Genomic DNA, 17,417 nt, shown 5'->3' with positions numbered 1-17,417 from the left:
AGAGCAGTGAGAGAACGAGTAGACATATTTTCTTTTTTTGGCATTTTTCTTTAATTGGTAAAATGATTGTTTCTTTTATTCTAAGCATAATACACTGTAGTTAATTCTCCCATGAACTGTAAACCTCAAATATTTGTCATTCTGATATGGCTCTTTCTACTGCACGTAAGAAGGAGAGATGCTGTGTGATGAACTGTAATCAAGAAAGCCCACAGGAGCCTTTGTCTGTTTGCAGAGCAGTGTTGCAAGAACCGTGTAATTACATTGCTTTGAAATTTGTGGAACTGGAATTCACCATCAAGTGGTGTTTTCAGGGGATTTCATATTGTCTTGTACAATAAAAACGAGGATGCATCATTGAAGAGCTTTTCTCTTCAAATGTCTTTAACACGTACATGACAGCAAAAGGGGAAGAAAGTGTCATCACCATGGCCTATAATGTTCCACCTGTAATTGAATCAGTGCTGTGAACTTACGTTAACTCATGTCTCTGCACCTGCAAAACAAGCACATTTATGAGTCATTACCTCCTATTCATCCTGCTCAGAAAGATGATGAGAAAGTAGTTAAGAAGTGTTTAGAACCTACACTCAACTTTGCCTTCCCCTCTGCCTGTGTGGGGTTTCTATAGACTCTTATACGTTATTTAAGAACACTTTTGGAGCCTTTCATTTTATTATTACCCAGAGACAAACCTCTACTAAGCAGTGGATATTATATTATTATTATATTATATTCAAAGAGAGGGGCTATAGTTGTATAATGTATTTTTTTAATAACAGTCTTGCTATTTGCCTAGGCAGATCTTTGTGGTATAAGTCTTCATTACAACAGATGGAAAGTGACATGTTAGGCTTTTGCTTTTGGGTCAAATTCTGCATTACTGGTTTTTCCTTTCACTATACAACACATATAACAAACCGCTGGTTAACTATCTAGCCTCTTTTTATTTAATGTGTTGTGTATGTCATTTGCTCATTTGCATTATTGGCCATCTACAGTATTCACAGTATATAGTCACAATTATAGAAACCTCCACATATTTGATCTGACTCAAACAGCTGGATATTTCCCCTACATGTAATTTACAACATAAATCCATCAGTTCATTATATAGGGACTGCTTGAAAGTCGATATTTGATTGTGGCTGGCACTTAGTCCATGTGAGTGGTGAAAAACGCACATGTCACAATGGCCATACATGCCAGAGAGGCTGTGAGTGTGTGTGGTAATTGTAGTGTGACTGATTGAGAATGGCACCGCTGGTCGTCAGCACACGGTCTTGTTTGCTGCAAGAATCGAAAACCAGGTTCATGGGGTCACACAAGGAACACTTCATTATCTCAACATGCAACGGCAGCCTTGTCTGTGCTTTCACTATCAAACAGTGAGGTCAGATTCATATCAAAACTACAAGTCTATTATGTGACCTGCCCTGATCTTTACCAAGCTTTCATTCTGAAAAAGAGGCAGCTCCATTTACTGTAACTGTTGCTGCCAACAAACAGCAACATTCAGTTAATTTGAGGTGAGCCTCTGATTTATTTACTTTCCTATCTACCTGAGTTGTTTAACGACCTGTGGTAAGTCATTGAAGCATCTCCCCCAGCCTGTGACTAGGAATTAAAAAGGACCACTGTCTGTCTAGCAGCTGTTTTAATTCTTTAACATTACAGACTCACTCCACCTATCTGAGTTAACATATATTTATAAATATATTGTTTTTTTTCCAAGCAGTAATGCACTAACTTCCTGATTCTCATTTAATTTAGTAATCCAGTAAGATATTCTTTATCAATAAATCATTCAAATAATTTCAATTTAAAGATCTAATGATGTCACTGTCTACCTTACATTTATTCTAATTTCTGTTTCTTCATTGATATGTTAAATGTTTTGAAATGTATTGAAATGAATGTATTTTTGTGGCCGATAAACTAAAAAGACAATGAATAATCAACAAATAAAAAACAGAATTAGTACACTAACAATATCATGAATGTGGATTTTACCTGTGTTACCCTTCAAGTGCAGCAATGAAAAACAGTTATAGGTCTAAAAAATTGTGTTTGTACCTTCAGTGTGCCATTTACAACTATGATAGTATAGTATATGTAAAAATATATATTTTATAATGACTCCAAACCCCAAACTATTTCCACAATTTTAGTGATATGTGATATTTAATTATAGAAATAAATACAGCCATACATTTGAAATGAAATCTAATGTGGGAAATATGACTTTCTCTTTTTCAAACAATTTACAAAAGCAATTAACTGTTACCATCTCAAATATTATATCCATGCTTTATTATTGACCCTGAAAGAAACTTGCGTACATAAATACATACATTGTATACAGAATTAAATACAGAAATAATTAATATTCAAACAGACACACTGTCTTAGTGAAGTCCATCGATGTTGCATGTCTGACAGGTGTAGATGATATGTACAACTGAGGTCTACTACAGTTTATGTGGAGCTGGGTGGGAAGGAGTACGGTAGGTAGGCAGAGTCGGGCGGTTTGGGGCACTGTTAGCAGGAGGTGAAAGTTTTCCAGAAGAAGTTTTTACAGGGGGCTTTGCGGTCACGCTGAGGCAGCGATAGCCTGTTGTAGACAGCCCTCTCCTCCAGACGAGACTCCAGCGGCTCCTCAAGATCCACAGGTGCAGCTTCCCCCGGCAGCATGTTGGTGTCCAAAGCTCCATCCAACAAGCCAGACACCAGCTTCAGGATCAGCTCCTTGCGCTCTTTGCTCAACTCCTGACCAAAAACCAGAATAGACAAGAACAATATTATGAAGTGCCTATAAAGTGATGGAAAATGTGAAAATTCAATACTTTATTTAATCAATGTATTATTTTATGTATATATTTCATTTATTATTATTTACTTTTCAGTTTAAGACAGTATGGATTAGTTGGATGAATCAAAAAAATTTAAATCTCTTAAATTTTTGTTCAAATGCAAATTAAAAATATCATGCACTTGCTGATTTCACATTCAGTCTTTTTAAAATTATAATTATTCAAACCAAGAATTGGAACAAATCTATTAATAATGGCAGTTGAAATTCAGAGAAAATTAAAAGTAGATATGAACAATAATATTTTCCTCACCCTGTTCACATGGATGGGGCTCCTATCCTCAACAGGAAGCACGGCGGCTGCTCTAACGCTGAACAGAACCCCCATGAGAGCTGCTAACACCACCAGGAGCTGCATGCTGTGAGAGGAGTGCAAGTGACGGACCAGAGTTACTGTCAGAGGAGCTGGAGGCTCACAGAGACAAGAGTGTGTGAGTGAAGGAGTGTTTTAGAGAGAGAGAGAGTCTGAGCACCTCAGACTACAGCCAGAGATCCAGAGAAGAGAGGTGGAGAAAGTGCAGTGCAGTTGGTGGAAAGCTGGTCACAAGATTTGGAAACCACTGATGTTTCTTCTGCTCTACCTCCAAAGTCCCTCACTCTTTTATATGCCTCTCCCCCTGTCAACCACTGACGTAGGGGGTAGTGGGTGTATGACGGAGGGTGTATGTGTGCGTGTGTTTAGGGGGAGGATGTGTATGTGAGTGTGGAAGAGGAGGGGAGATGAAGAGGTCAGGACAGAACAAATGGAACGATTCAACAGTTAACCTTTTTGACAAATTGCGAGGTGGTGGTATTCATGTGATTCACCAGAGGGAACATCTGCAGTGGGGGACTACGTCACCAGCCTAAAACCAAGTTTTGACACCAACGTGTAACTAATGTATTGACAGTTATGACAGAGAATCTCAAGCAAGACCTTATCAAGCAAGGTGGATGGACAATTCCATAACTCATCTACTGTGCAATATCACCAGAGTACTCTGACCGTCCTTAACACTCAAAACAAAATGGCCACATGTCCTACATGTCTAAAAATAAAAAAACTGAACAAAAACTGATTACAAGTGGACTTGTTGTTGATTACTTACATATCCCAGTGTATGACACTCTACTCTGTCAACATCTGATTCCTGTCACAGTTCTTCTTTGTGGCTCTCTGACACCTGCAAATTACAATCGAATGGTGGTCTGACACTCACCATGACTTGGGGAGCTGCCTCCAGGAAATGCACATCACCAATCTACTGCTGAAAACATAGTCATTAAAAAAAAAAGAAAGGAGCCATACTTATTCAGCAATTTAGTGCCACAACTATGATGGAGTTGATGCTTAACTTGTCTTCTTTTGTTACATTAATATCAGTCATGCAGAAAATGGAATTCCATTCATTTTTATTTGCTTTTCTGAATCACATACCATAAGCAGGTTTGGAGAAAAGACTGATTAATTATTTTACCAGTAGGAGTCAAAGCTTACTTTACATCAAGTTTAATTTAGTTTACATCAAAAGTTATGCTGCTTGTCAAACTAGAATGTGTTTTTAAAAGCTTTCAAACTACAGACAGGTGACAAATTAAAGGAAAAACCTGAATAAATGAGGGGAGAGACATAATGAATGCAGATGCTTCCAAACAGGTGCACTGCATGGTACAATTAAGCAATTAACATCCAATCATGCTATAAGGCATGTATAAAACTGCTGAGCAAGCCTAGTTGATTATGAGTTTATATCAAGATGGCAAGAGGAAAAGATCTAAGTGACTTTGAAAGAGGGTTCATTGATGAGGCACAGATGGCAGGAGGCTTAGTCACAAAGACTGCTCAGCTGGCTGGTGTTTCAATGGGAATAATGACTAGAGTGACATCTGCATTGAGATCTATGGCAAAAACATTAATAGTGTCAGAAATTGTGGTCAACAGCGCACGTTTGATGACCGATATGTAAGTAAAAAAAGAGGAGTGGCCATCACTGAGACTGATAATGTCAATGTAAGACATGTTCAGATTGTCAGCAAGAACAGTCCATTGACAATTTCATAGAGAGGGATATTATAGTAGGGTGGCAGTGCATAAACTCCTCATTACTAAGATGAATCCACATTTGAGAGTTCAGTGGTGTATAAATCATAGGCTCTGGTCTACAGAGATGTGGACAAAAAGTGATTATGGTTAGATGAGTCATCCCTCACCATATTCTGGACGAGTGAGTGAGGGCATGTGTTGTGTACACCAAGGGAACAGTATAAGTCTGAATGCTTGACCCCTACAGAGAGGATATCTGTTGGCTCTGTTATGCTGTGGTGGTCAGTTTGCTGGCATGATTTGGGTCTACATATTCCCTTAGAGGGAAGGGTCACTGCAAATCAATACAAAGTTGTTCTGAGTAATAACTTTTATACTATGATGAAACATTTCTATCCTGACGGTAGTGGTCCCTCCAGGATGACAATGCCCCCATCCAAAAGACACGAGAGGTCACTGAATGGTTTAATGAGTAGAAAATAATGTGAATCATATGATATGGCCTTCGCAAATCACCAAATCTCAAACCAATAGAACACCTATGGAAGATTTTGGACTGATGTGTCAGACAGCGCCGCCATCATCAAAACACCAAATGAGGAAATATGTTTTGAAGGAATGGTGTTCATCACTCCAGTAGAGTTCAGAGACTGTAGGTCAATGCCGGGGTGCATTAAAGTGGTTCTGTCAGCATGTGGTGGCCCAACACATTACTGAGACACTTTATATCAGTTTTTCCTGTAATTAAGTCACATTAATGTCCGAAAATTCATTCATAGAGTACTGTCTATCCCAATTGATATATGTGGCTGAAGTTCACTTATATTCACACTTATGATTAAGCTGTTTGGATTTAACCAATTATTATGTACAGTGTTTATATGATTTATATAATACTAACTTACAATTTTTAATGAAGCATCATACAGTAGAGTATTATTCACAAAAGTGTAACAAATGAATATCTTAAGGGTTCTTGTCTGTTGTAGAGATTGCACAGAAACATATGTTAAAGCTTACATCAAGACTTATGTGCCATATTTGTACTTATTGAAGCCTTCCTAACTGTATAACAGGACTAAATGTAGCTCACAGTTTAGCTACAGCTAAACTAATGCAAAAAAAACAGTTTTTAAATAATAATGGTCTATATGAGGTAAACTCATCACCAAAACTGAGTACAACATGAAACATACATTCTTGTCCAAGAGAAAGTTGTTTAAACAGTTTGAGAAGCTGTTTTCAATCTCCTCAAGATATATCACTGAAAAAGCCACTAACACCACTAATAGAGTTTACTGCTGTGATGGTGCTACTGGCAGGGAACATACTAAACTTATATTCCAGTGTGGCTCGGCTGATATGTTCAAAATTGATTTGCTGTACTTTCAAAACAGTTTTTAGGTGTCCTCTTCCTACACTGCTGATCCAAAAGGGCCCAGAGCCAATCCAAAGATTAGCTGACTATTGAAACGGCTTTACTGGCAATTCAGTGTGTTTGAAGAATCTGCAACAACTAGCCCCCTTAAAAGTATCTGCAATCCAGCCCCACACAAGACTTCAAACAGTGGAAAACGTCAGCATGACATCTGGTATAGGTGCTCCCAGATCTTATTAATGTGCGTGGAAGTCTTCATTTCCACTACATCTTCTTTACATATTGCTTTTAGCACCACCTAGACATCTCTCTCAAGGGACCACAAAGAACACTGACTCAAAGCTCATCTGAGGATTTAATGTTAAATGAGTGTTATCTATTAAGTAAAACTAGACAGGTGAGGAAATCTGTCTCTCGATTTAGAGGATTTAGATTTTAAAGACAACTTGATGTTATAGCAGCACAGATATTATTGTTTAAACACATCAACACATCAAATTACTTATAGGCACTCCTTTAATGGTCTTAATGTAAGCCAGTGGATATGTTCTAGACTCCCTTCATTGGCATGTTAGATCAGACTTTAAGGTACTTCTTCTGACATATAAAATTCCTAAATGGGCATGCCCCATCATAGTTTATATTTCATCTCCACTCTCAAAATGCATGCCTCCTGGGTTTAACCAAAGTTAAAGGTGCAGTGTGTAGAATTTATATACATACATAGGGAGCAGGTCCCCTTCCACTGAGCCCGCCATGTTGCACCGCCATATTTCTACAGTAGCCCAGAACAGACAGACCAAACACTGGCTCTAGAGTGTGTCTTTTGTGTTTTTGTTATTTTTTCATGGTCACTGTTGGTTCTCCTACACACTTGGACTGCTAGATGGCACTAAATCCTACACACTGGTCCTTTAAAAATGAGTCAGCAGGTGGCAGGACATTTTCCTATTGGCTTGTTTTAATGGTATAACCTGCCAGTGTCATACAATTGTACTCTGTTAAGTCCTTTAAATCTGAATTTAAAACTAACTTACAATTATAGTTGCCTTTAATTGAGCAGAATTTACTACGCATACGTTTTTAGCTTTCTCTTAAAAATATTTTGTGAACTGGCTAACCTGATATCTATCAGTAGTTTGTCATAGTTTTGGTAGAATTGACAAAGGCTGCATCCCCCCATTTTCTTTCTACTCTTGCTGGAAACCTCCAATGAATCAGCAGAAAGATGATTGCAGTGTTACATGTTACATTTAACAAGGGAGTTATGTAGCTTGGTCCTAGCTCATTAAGGGCTTTGTATGTAAGGAGGAGGACCTTAAAGTAAATTCTGAATTCTTACAGGAAGCCAGTGCAGAGCAGATAAAACTGGAAAATGTGTTTTCTCCTCATAGTTCTGGTTAATAACCGAGCTGCAGACTTTTGAATGAGCGGAAGACTCTCAGTTTTGTTTTTTTTCTCAGAAAAAAGGTACATTACAGTATCAAGTCGGCATGAGATAAAAGCATAATTGATTTTTTTTTTTGCTTCTTTTTGATTTATGAATGGTCACACTTTAGCTATGTTTCTGAGGGGAAAAGTTTTCATCACCTTGTTAATCTGAGACCTGAAGTTTAAATCTGAATCTAAAATAACAAGACTTGTGACCTTCATGATTTAATCCATGGAGATAATTTCCCCCAAATGTTACAATGTTTTTCTTTCTTTCTTTTTAGTCTTGTAGCCAACTAGAAGGATCTCAGTTTTGTCCTTATTTAATTTTAAGAAGTTATTGCTCATCCAATTATTTATTGCCAGAAGACAGGCAATTATGGATTATTGCAACTGTTTTGATAACCATTGCAGCTCTCTAACCCTCAGTGGATTTGTTCCACAAGCATATGAGCATCACAGTTGTGTGCCAATCTCTCTTCTATCCCTCTCTCTCTCTCCTTATTTTCTCCTTTCTTCCTCTGTCCTCTCTTGTCTTACAGATATCTCTTGCTGGACCAGCACCTATTCTGGAACGGCTCTGCTTCCCTGACTGTCTGTGCCATTTCTTGAGGTTGTGGATCTAGTTCCCCATCCTGCAGAAGTTCAGCTTCACCTCATGTCTGTCTCTGTGAATGATGTCTTTATCCTTCTTTCTCTCCTGTGTGAATACTGTCTTCCTTGTCTTCTTCCGTATATGTCAACGGTGTGATGTGAGTTTCCTCTGTGCACACGTGTAGTCTGTCCACCTGACAGGCCTCCATGGTGATCAAGATCGCGTGACTCAGGTCCTATTTTGTTCTAGTGTCACCTGGAATCCGCTTCATCACATTCCTCCATTTTTTCCCAGTTAAAGGTTTAATTCTTTCAGGGAAATGTCCTTATTTGAATAGAGGGTCTAAAGGACAGAGGATGTGCCATTGCTGTAAAGAAAGTAAATCTCATAAATGTGTGATTTGTGATAATGGGCTATACAAATGAAAATTGACATATACTGTGGGTATAAACAATGTTAACAGTAACACCATCGACAGCACTGTACAGGCAGTATGACAGTAATGTGCTGCATTGGTCAAATTTTAATAGAAAACCAGTGTACACTAAGGTCTTACACAATAACCAGAGTTGATGCAATTGGGGGTAAGAGTGACATTTCAAGTTACATAACAGGCTGAACAATTGAATTAGGAATTAGCCGTGCCAACTTTATAAAGATATATTATCTGAATATGGAGTCAACTTTGGCTAACTGTTATTTAAATGTGTTCCTTTACTCTTCTACAGTAGATGAAACTGCCATAACAGATTAAAGGATGCCATCTTGTGTCTGGATAGTGACACTACAATTGGATTTCACCAGTATAACAATGCTCAGGGTTTATCATTTGCAGGGAGCATGATGACCAAAAGAGCAATAGCTCTTTTGGTCATAAGTCACATATTGACCTGTAATTCGTGGTAAAGTGACGCAGCACAGATAGCTTGTAGATAATTCCTACATTTTTTCCATAGCCAGCCAGTGTGAAACTAGCACAGAATCATTTTCCTGTTATAAAATGTTTTTAAGTACCACACCATTTAAAGATAACGCAATTTGAAACCAAAACTGCATTAATTAAAATGTGGTCTTACATCAAGTTGTCATTTTGTGAAGAGTAAAGCAGATGCATGAGTAAACACACAAAGACCTCAAGCAATTATTTTATGTTACCAATTTATTACAGTTCATAATTCTTATCAAAACAAATTTCATTACTCAAGTATGACACCATTTTTCAACAAAGATTCAATGTGTTTTTACAACTAATAGATCATAACACAAGATGTTTGATGTTAGCTAAACAAACTGCACTGAAACACAAGATTTTCATTAATTGAAATTAACAGCAGCCTGCAGTAAGACTGAGCACACAGGCTTAATACAGTACAAGCTTACTACCAGTAGGCTAGTCAATACTCAATACTGCAAGTTACAATTGCATAATGAAGTTGCATCTTTAAGACATTTCTTGCATCACAAACGGTTCAACTTCATACTTAATTTAACAAAATTTGAATTGTAACAGTAACAGTAACATTGAAGTATTTCATGTCAAACGTATGGTCAAAGCTGAGCATGAATCACATTAATTTAATCTTTACTGATATTTTAAAAGGGACAATTTTGTCAACTCTTGAGACTCAAGCTTTCATCTAAGAAACTACCTGCCTGGTACAGTATGATAGACAAAGAACGTTTTCTTTTGCAACAATGAACAACCAATTTCAGGCACTATAGGGTTCATGTTTGTGTAGAGGATACCATATGCTGAATATACAAACATGACAGATGGCAAGTGTGTATTTTCCTATGAGCACATATGGAAATGAACCATTACCAATAAAATCCCAGCAATACATTACATTTACATACTCTATGTCGTATGTAATATATATTTATATATTGCACAAAGCGTAGATGCAGTGAATCCAATAAACAGTTCATTGTTTCAGAGTGAGGTCAGATTTGATGGCAATTCTCTTCCCACTCAGCCTAACCCATTAAACTGCTCTTCACACAATGCTGATAAGACAATTACAGAGAGTAGTGAATGAGTGAAAAACCTAATACATGAGAAAAATAAATAAACACTACGAGCGTGTAGGACTGGAAAGAGGACAACATCAGAACTTTCTCAGTATAACTCAGCATGTTCCTACCTACTGATCATTAGTGTCCACCTATCATCAGGAGGCTACTCTCTTTAGTGGAGCTGAACGGTGACCATTATTGAGGAGGTGAAGAAGCTGTAGAACAAGGTTGTATGACTGTGGTCTGAGGGCCAGGTAGAGGATGAACAGTGGCGTCTGCTGTTGCTGGTCATGCTTCAGAGAGTACCTGTCAATGGCCAAGAAGAAGCTCAGTGAAAAGTAGCAAAACAGTTCTGAATTGTACTAATCAAGCACTTATTGCTTAAAAATAAAAACTATAAACAATCATGTTAACATTTACCTTTCTCATGAACTCAGGAAGGACGAATGATGCTTTGTGAATGTCTGGGTTGTAATACCGAAGTTTCATGTTATCCCGCTCTTCTTGTGACAATTCGTTCAATGGCACTCGGAAGTTTGTTTCCTGAATCAAACGTAAACAGAGACTTAGGTGATTTGATAGCCAATACTAATCACAGAGAATCAGCAGACAATTTATTGTTTTAAAATAAGCTACTGGCATTTACAAGTAATCTGACAACAAACAGAAAAGAATAACAAACACACTTACAGGATTTTTACTGCAGAGCATGAATCCAATTTGGCCACTGGGATAACTTGGAATGGTGCTGTAGGAGTAGTCCACCACAGGGAATATGGTCTTGCTGAAGGTTTGCATCTTCTTTATCAGGTCCAAATGGAGCCATAGACTCTCTCCTGTGAAATTGAGAGTACACAAAAGGGCATGTTCATTTCATGTCTGCCTTTTCTGGCATTGTTCCATCATGGAGGTACTTGGAAGACAGCCTATAAAAATGGGAATATAACAGCTCCAGAGCTAATAAAAGTAATCAATAATAACCAGTGCTTTTTAGTAGACTTGGATAAAGGAGTGTAACTTCGACTCAAGTCAGCACATAACTAAAATACTCAGTGCTTCAACAACTCTGAACAGAAAACTGTAATAGAACACAAACTTACCCTGGGAGCAAATAATTCCACCCTTTCTCAATGCTGAATTCATCAGCTGATAGTAAGACTCCCCGAACAAACTCTCAGCAGGACCTGAAACAAAAAGACACAATGTAAAATAGGACTGCCACCTATAATAATTTGTCTTTTATAACACTGAAAAAGTGGCTCTTACCGACAGGGTCTGAGGAATCAGTTATGATGATGTCAAAAGCATCCTGGTTCTGCTTCATAAATTCGAAGCCGTCTCCAACATGGAGGGTAAGCTTGGGACTGAAAAAGCCTGTGGCCATCCCTGGCAGGTACTTCTTCGACACATTAATGACATCCTACACAGCGGACAACATCAACAATGATGTGAGCAGGCATCACATTAATGAAGACCAAGAGTAATTACAGTATTATCTGTAGAGTGAAGCTAGATGTTTTTTGTTAGTGTTGTTGCTCTGACCTCATCGATCTCACACTGCACCACTGACTCCACCAGTGGATGCTTCACCACTTCCCTGAGGACTCCACCATCTCCTCCCCCAATGATGAGCACCTGTTGACAGAGAAAAGTTACTGACTGTCATTGCAGGAAACGTGACTCAACTCATTGTAGTCATGCTGCAAGTATTATGAATCTCCTCAACAACAAATCTGTGTACTCACCTTCTTGGGACTAGGGTGGCTACACAGGGGAAGGAGGGCAATCATCTCTTGGTAGGCAAACTCATCCCTCTCGGTGCACTGGACCACTCCATCCAGCACCAAGACGTTCCCATAGGCTTTACTGAAAAGAGATGAGAAGCACATTTGAAAACGTGGACACCCCAGCATGTTTACACAATTGCTACCATACTTATAATAACACAACAACCCAAAATAGGACTGTTATCGTATTTGGCAGTGTTACCTATCTCGTTTGTTAGTAAACTCAAACTTGAGACAACGTTAAAAAGAAACTGAGTTAACGTTAAATGCTGGAGAAACTTCTCAAGCTTTGCTCATTCATTGCTAGTAGACGCTAATGGCTAGCAGCGGTGTGTAGCTAAAAAGTACCCACCTCTTGAAAACCATAACATCTTGAAATTTGGATTTCTTGTGGTGGAGGACCTCCTCTATTTGGAAGCTGGTGGCTTGCCCCGGCCACATTGGGCTGGTTTCCGTGAACCATCCCTCCTTAATGTTCTGCATGTCAGCTGCCATGGTGTGTCACAAGTAAAACTACTAGCGCGTTTCTTAAAAATGTGGCAATGTGAGTGACGATAAAGATTTGACACTTGGCCGATATCTAACAGCCACCCGTGCTGCTTCATATTATAGCGAATGGACGCTGCTGACGTAGGTGACTCACCGTGACGCAAGCCAATAGGATTGCAGAGTGTACCGGCTCATGGGTAGTTTGTTTGACTTCGCACACGAGCACCGCCCTGTTCAGGAGCCCACGTGAAGCTAAACCATGGTCCGCGGTGGTTATCACTGCGCATGCGGCTGTTATGTTTATTTAATATGAGACTATTTGATTAGAAAAAAAAGAGGCTACTTCCTTTTAGATATAAATAGTAAAAAATCCATGCTGTTTTTTTTTTAAGTATAAGTCTAAAAATTTACAGTTTAGACTTGTTAGTAGTACATTATTTTCAGCACACATTGGCCACACCTTTGGATTTAGGCCTTTAGTTTCTGAACTCTGTATTGTAATACACTATTGATGAACAATTTCACCTAATTTGAATTGTTTCTAACATGTGGGCTAATATCCCAGTTGTTGTAGACCAAGTCATTTGATATGTATGTTAAAATACATGCTGTCACCAGAGTCAGCATACAACTGCCTCAATCAAACAGGCCATTATTAAATTGCCTTTCATTCACTTGGATGGTTTGATTTACACAATGGACACTGTGGTGAAACTTTTTGTCATTTAGAAGTCAAGAATGAACTGTAAATCTTAACTTATATCCAACATTGACAAGAGGGCCTTTAAGTGCGTAGAAAAAATGGAAATGAAAGAAAATCAAAACCTCCAGAAAAGCTCCAGACTGAGCCCTGTATTGTGTTGTTTGTTTTTTTTCTTCAATACATTTTAATCCCCTGCTAAGTCACTATCTAGCTGACAGTGCATCTTGTACTCATAGCTGTGGTATTTAGGAGCAAGCTGGCAGCATTAACCAAACCATTAATGCACATATTGAGGACATATTCTAAGTTTGGTTGCTACACTAAATGACATGAATAACAAATATTTTAATTTCGTTTGCTACACCAAATAAAATGTTTGTTTTTTTCAAACAGTAAACTTTTGGTTCAGTTTGTCTGTTTACAAAAGGGTGGGCTCGGTACATTTACAAGACTGTTTTGTCCTGGGGATAAAGTTGAAGCCAGGGGGTGAACACATTAGCCTAACATGTCAGGGCAAGACAAGAATGGCTTCAGGTGTGATCACAAACTTACTGCAGTTAACTGTAAATAAATGCAATCTTAACAGGTAGTTGGATTAATCAGTGTTTCATAGATTTACAGATTTATAGGGATCTGTAAAATGAAGAATTGCCTTGTGGTGTACAATCTGTTCCAAATCATGATCATCATTGGCCATCATCACCGTTTGCTTATCTGTATCAAAGGCACAGTGACTTGTTTCCTCAAGCAGATATGACAACCCATTTCCAAGTTAATTTCACTCACCGTTTCAAAAATTGGTGGTGTAAATAATCTTTAACAGTATCAGAAAACATTAATTCAGGTGTTAACTGGTGTATTAAAAAACTATAACTCTCAGTCAGTTTAAATGAAAGTACTTTTCAAACTAGACCCTTTGGTATTGTTATGGGTAATGTTATCATTTTGTAGTTTGATATTTAATAATCATATTTGGGTGTCCTGTTCAATTGTCCATATACTTTTGGTAATATAACCAGTTTTGCTGGTGGGGTGAACCTAATGAATACATCATGGACTGGATCTTGTACTGCCACACTTTTCAAATCAATGTTAACACTTGTAGTTCTCTGTGTGACTTGCCATTATTCACTGTAATAACATTTTACAACACATTTCCATCATTGTTCACATATCTTGGAAAGAGACATCAGCCGTTATTTCACTCTTGGAAGCAAAGTTTAAAAAGTATTATTTTGAAACATTTGCACAGAAAAAACAATCCCTGAACCACTGTGCCATCTTGCAAGTTGGGATGTTTGAGGTTTCCTGCAAGCACTTCATATTATCTTAACACTAGTCGTGATCTAAAGAAAGTTTGGATCTTGAAACTGCATGATGCTGCTCTGAAAATGTTTGATTAAAAAAATATGAAGGCAAAAACTTTTTTTTACACTTTGAAATTCATTAAATATTTCTCTTCCAAGATGTAAAAAAGAAGAAAAAAAATCTGCAAATTGAAAAAAACTTTGATAACACTTATAATATGATTAGGTGATTACACCTAATCATATTTCACTGAGTAGCAAATGAATAATGAATGATTAGGTATTGAGAAACAAGTGAGGAATGAATCAAGAATGACCTGATAATTAATTGTTAACAAGTACTTCCCTAATAATTTCTAATGGAGGAGTATGTAGTAGATACTGTTTACAAGAGAACAGATTGGGAGATCCTATACTAATCAATCACAAGGTAATGATTAGTTCATGAATATCTGTGGATTGTTCTTACTGACAACTTTCTTCATGAGTCTTTACTGACTAACACTGAACCAGCTGCTGAGCAGAACAACACTAGTGAGACTGATTCATTACTAGTTACTTAATAATAAGTTACTGTTTTTGTATAGTATTGTAAAGTGTTACATAATACTGAGTTGTTACTAAGTAGTCCCCAATTAATTCATCATATCCCCCCTAAAGTAAAGTTGTAAGTTACAAATGAGAAAGTAGTCCCTCATTACAGCAGGATTCATAAAAAGTGTTTTATTCATCATATTCAGACCACATATACATTAATATTCACATCCATGTCATACTATGTAGTATTGTGTAACAGTTTAATCATGCTAAGCTTAAAGATTTTGTCATCAAGCTGTGTGGAAAGTCAATACCACGTAACACAAACTACTTTCACAAACTATATTGAATATTTGCACATTAAAAAGAAATATCCAGCAAAATAATAAATAGTTTGAAATGTATTTTGAACTGTAGAGAAGCAGTACACTGGCATTGTACTGACATTTGTCACACTGGGGTATAGCTTCACCAATCCAGTAACAGTTATCTGAATAGATTTGCCAAGTGCGTTGACCACATCAAGACAGATACTGTGGTAATGTGAGTCGCAGAGTGTGAAACTGTGCTAAAGTGAATTTAATGTTAATACATCATTATGGTTCTTACTATAATCCATAAAGTCTGCAGTTGTAAAAGTTAATAAGCTTTCATAAATGGATTTTGGTCTAGATTCCCTGCAGCCCTTTTCCAGAAGGTGGAAACAGTGGTCAAACAGTCCATTGGTGAGGTCCCCCTAATCAATTAGGGGGACCTCACCAACGGACCGTTAGCTATAGCCAAAAAGTGCCATGCTAGAGAAGCATTTAGCGGCTTATTAATGCCAAATAACTGATCCTTTATTTAATGAATGATTTATTAGTCATTAATAAAGATAATAATTACAGCTTATAAAGCATTCATAAATGGTGCCCTAAGTGTCCCTAAGTGTCCCTAAGGGAACGTGTCAGAACATTGTCCTGGCTTTCCTTTATCCTCAGGATAAAACTGTCACTGTTTTGTCTGTTTACAGCAGGGCCAGGTTTGTGTTAACAGACAAACAAATGTTTACAGTCTGAATAAAACTGTCAATTAAGTACTAATGAACATTGGCTTGTCATGAAGGGCACAGCTATGAATTAGAACAGGAACCACTATCAGCCAGATAGTGGTTGATTTGATTTTGATGACAGTGAAAGTTAGTGACGGAGGGAAGGGAATGACTGAAGACCAGCAGTTGAACATGGTGGGTGTCACCGTTGGATAATACGATTTATTGAACGTTCCTAACCAATCATAAATAAGAAATATATTCATTAATATATCATAATAGGCCTACAAGTAAGCTTAGCTAGCTAGCTGTAAGCATCTGAACATACTATTGTGTAATAAAAAACCTATGAGGCAATTATATAAAACTGATGCATAGGTGATCCCAGTTTAATCTGGTGTAGGATTTTTATTTATTTTCTTTTTTGCTCAGACCGGTTGTAGTCAAACTGTTTAATGCATTTTTATGTTTGTTAATGTGAAATCAGGTTGGTTTGGAAACTGTGAGGGAGCTGTGTCTGAATGACGGTCGCTGAAGCCATGTAGCTTTGTGTCAGTGAAGGAGAGGAGCTTCTCAAGAAGACTCAGCAAAAACACCTACAACCAAAGGGCAGAATTTTAGTGGTGAGGAAACTGATGTACTTTTTTATGTTTGGTTGATACATCACAGAGGGATATGTTTTAAGCTGTATAGGTTTCTCACAAGTGAAGCAGCACAATGATCATGCTGCGACTTGCCTTGCCTCCAGGAACATTACACAATTTTATAAGTATTTGTTTTACTTGCTGAACAACGATTCTGTCTGAACTCATCCCCTGTGCTCTCATGTTAACCCTCCTGCTATTTTCAGCATTTTAAAATCTGTAATTCTAGTATTTCTTCTCTCTCTGGATTGTAATAAAGATATTTGTTTTTGCTCTATTGTGACTCCCCAGCTAGAGATTATGATGCTGAGAGACAGAGTGTTCCATGCACGGCCTCACAGCAGCCTCCAAACTCTTCAACAGCGTTCAGCCAAGCCTACTCAATCCCTCAGACCTCCCAGGAATAACTCAACTGCAATGTCAGAATTTAAAACAGTTGACCAAAAAACCATAGAGGAAACAGTGCAGCATCTAAAACCATCAACATGCTGTCTTGACACAATGCCATCAGATTTCTTTAAAACTATTGTGAACTCTGTCCAAACAGATTTGCGACAAGTAATAAATAGCTCACTTAAATCAGGTGTGTTTCCTAAACTCCTAAA

The 17,417-nt window shown here is 37.7% G+C and overlaps 2 protein-coding genes across 2 annotated transcripts; both read right to left on the bottom strand.

Annotated features, from left to right (window-relative positions):
* Positions 1-2,541: 2,541 nt before the first annotated feature.
* LOC128357523 (somatostatin-1B-like) lies at positions 2,542-3,438 on the bottom strand. The gene is made up of 2 exons (XM_053317885.1): positions 3,126-3,438; positions 2,542-2,769 (listed from the first exon to the last, which is right to left on the bottom strand). Exons 1-2 carry the CDS (start codon positions 3,228-3,230, stop codon positions 2,542-2,544), a joined length of 333 nt encoding a protein of 110 aa, XP_053173860.1. The 5' UTR covers positions 3,231-3,438.
* A 6,011-nt stretch (positions 3,439-9,449) lies between these two features.
* srm (spermidine synthase) lies at positions 9,450-12,668 on the bottom strand. The gene is made up of 8 exons (XM_053317606.1): positions 12,455-12,668; positions 12,061-12,181; positions 11,858-11,950; positions 11,582-11,735; positions 11,416-11,499; positions 11,006-11,151; positions 10,736-10,858; positions 9,450-10,621 (listed from the first exon to the last, which is right to left on the bottom strand). Exons 1-8 carry the CDS (start codon positions 12,595-12,597, stop codon positions 10,604-10,606), a joined length of 882 nt encoding a protein of 293 aa, XP_053173581.1. The 5' UTR covers positions 12,598-12,668; the 3' UTR covers positions 9,450-10,603.
* Positions 12,669-17,417: the final 4,749 nt, after the last annotated feature.

Source organism: Scomber japonicus, chromosome 4 (genome assembly GCF_027409825.1).
Source record: "Scomber japonicus isolate fScoJap1 chromosome 4, fScoJap1.pri, whole genome shotgun sequence".
Lineage (NCBI taxonomy): Eukaryota > Metazoa > Chordata > Actinopteri > Scombriformes > Scombridae > Scomber > Scomber japonicus.
The sequence above is the reverse complement of the archived record's forward strand: the minus strand, read 5'-3'. Positions and strand labels throughout refer to the sequence as shown.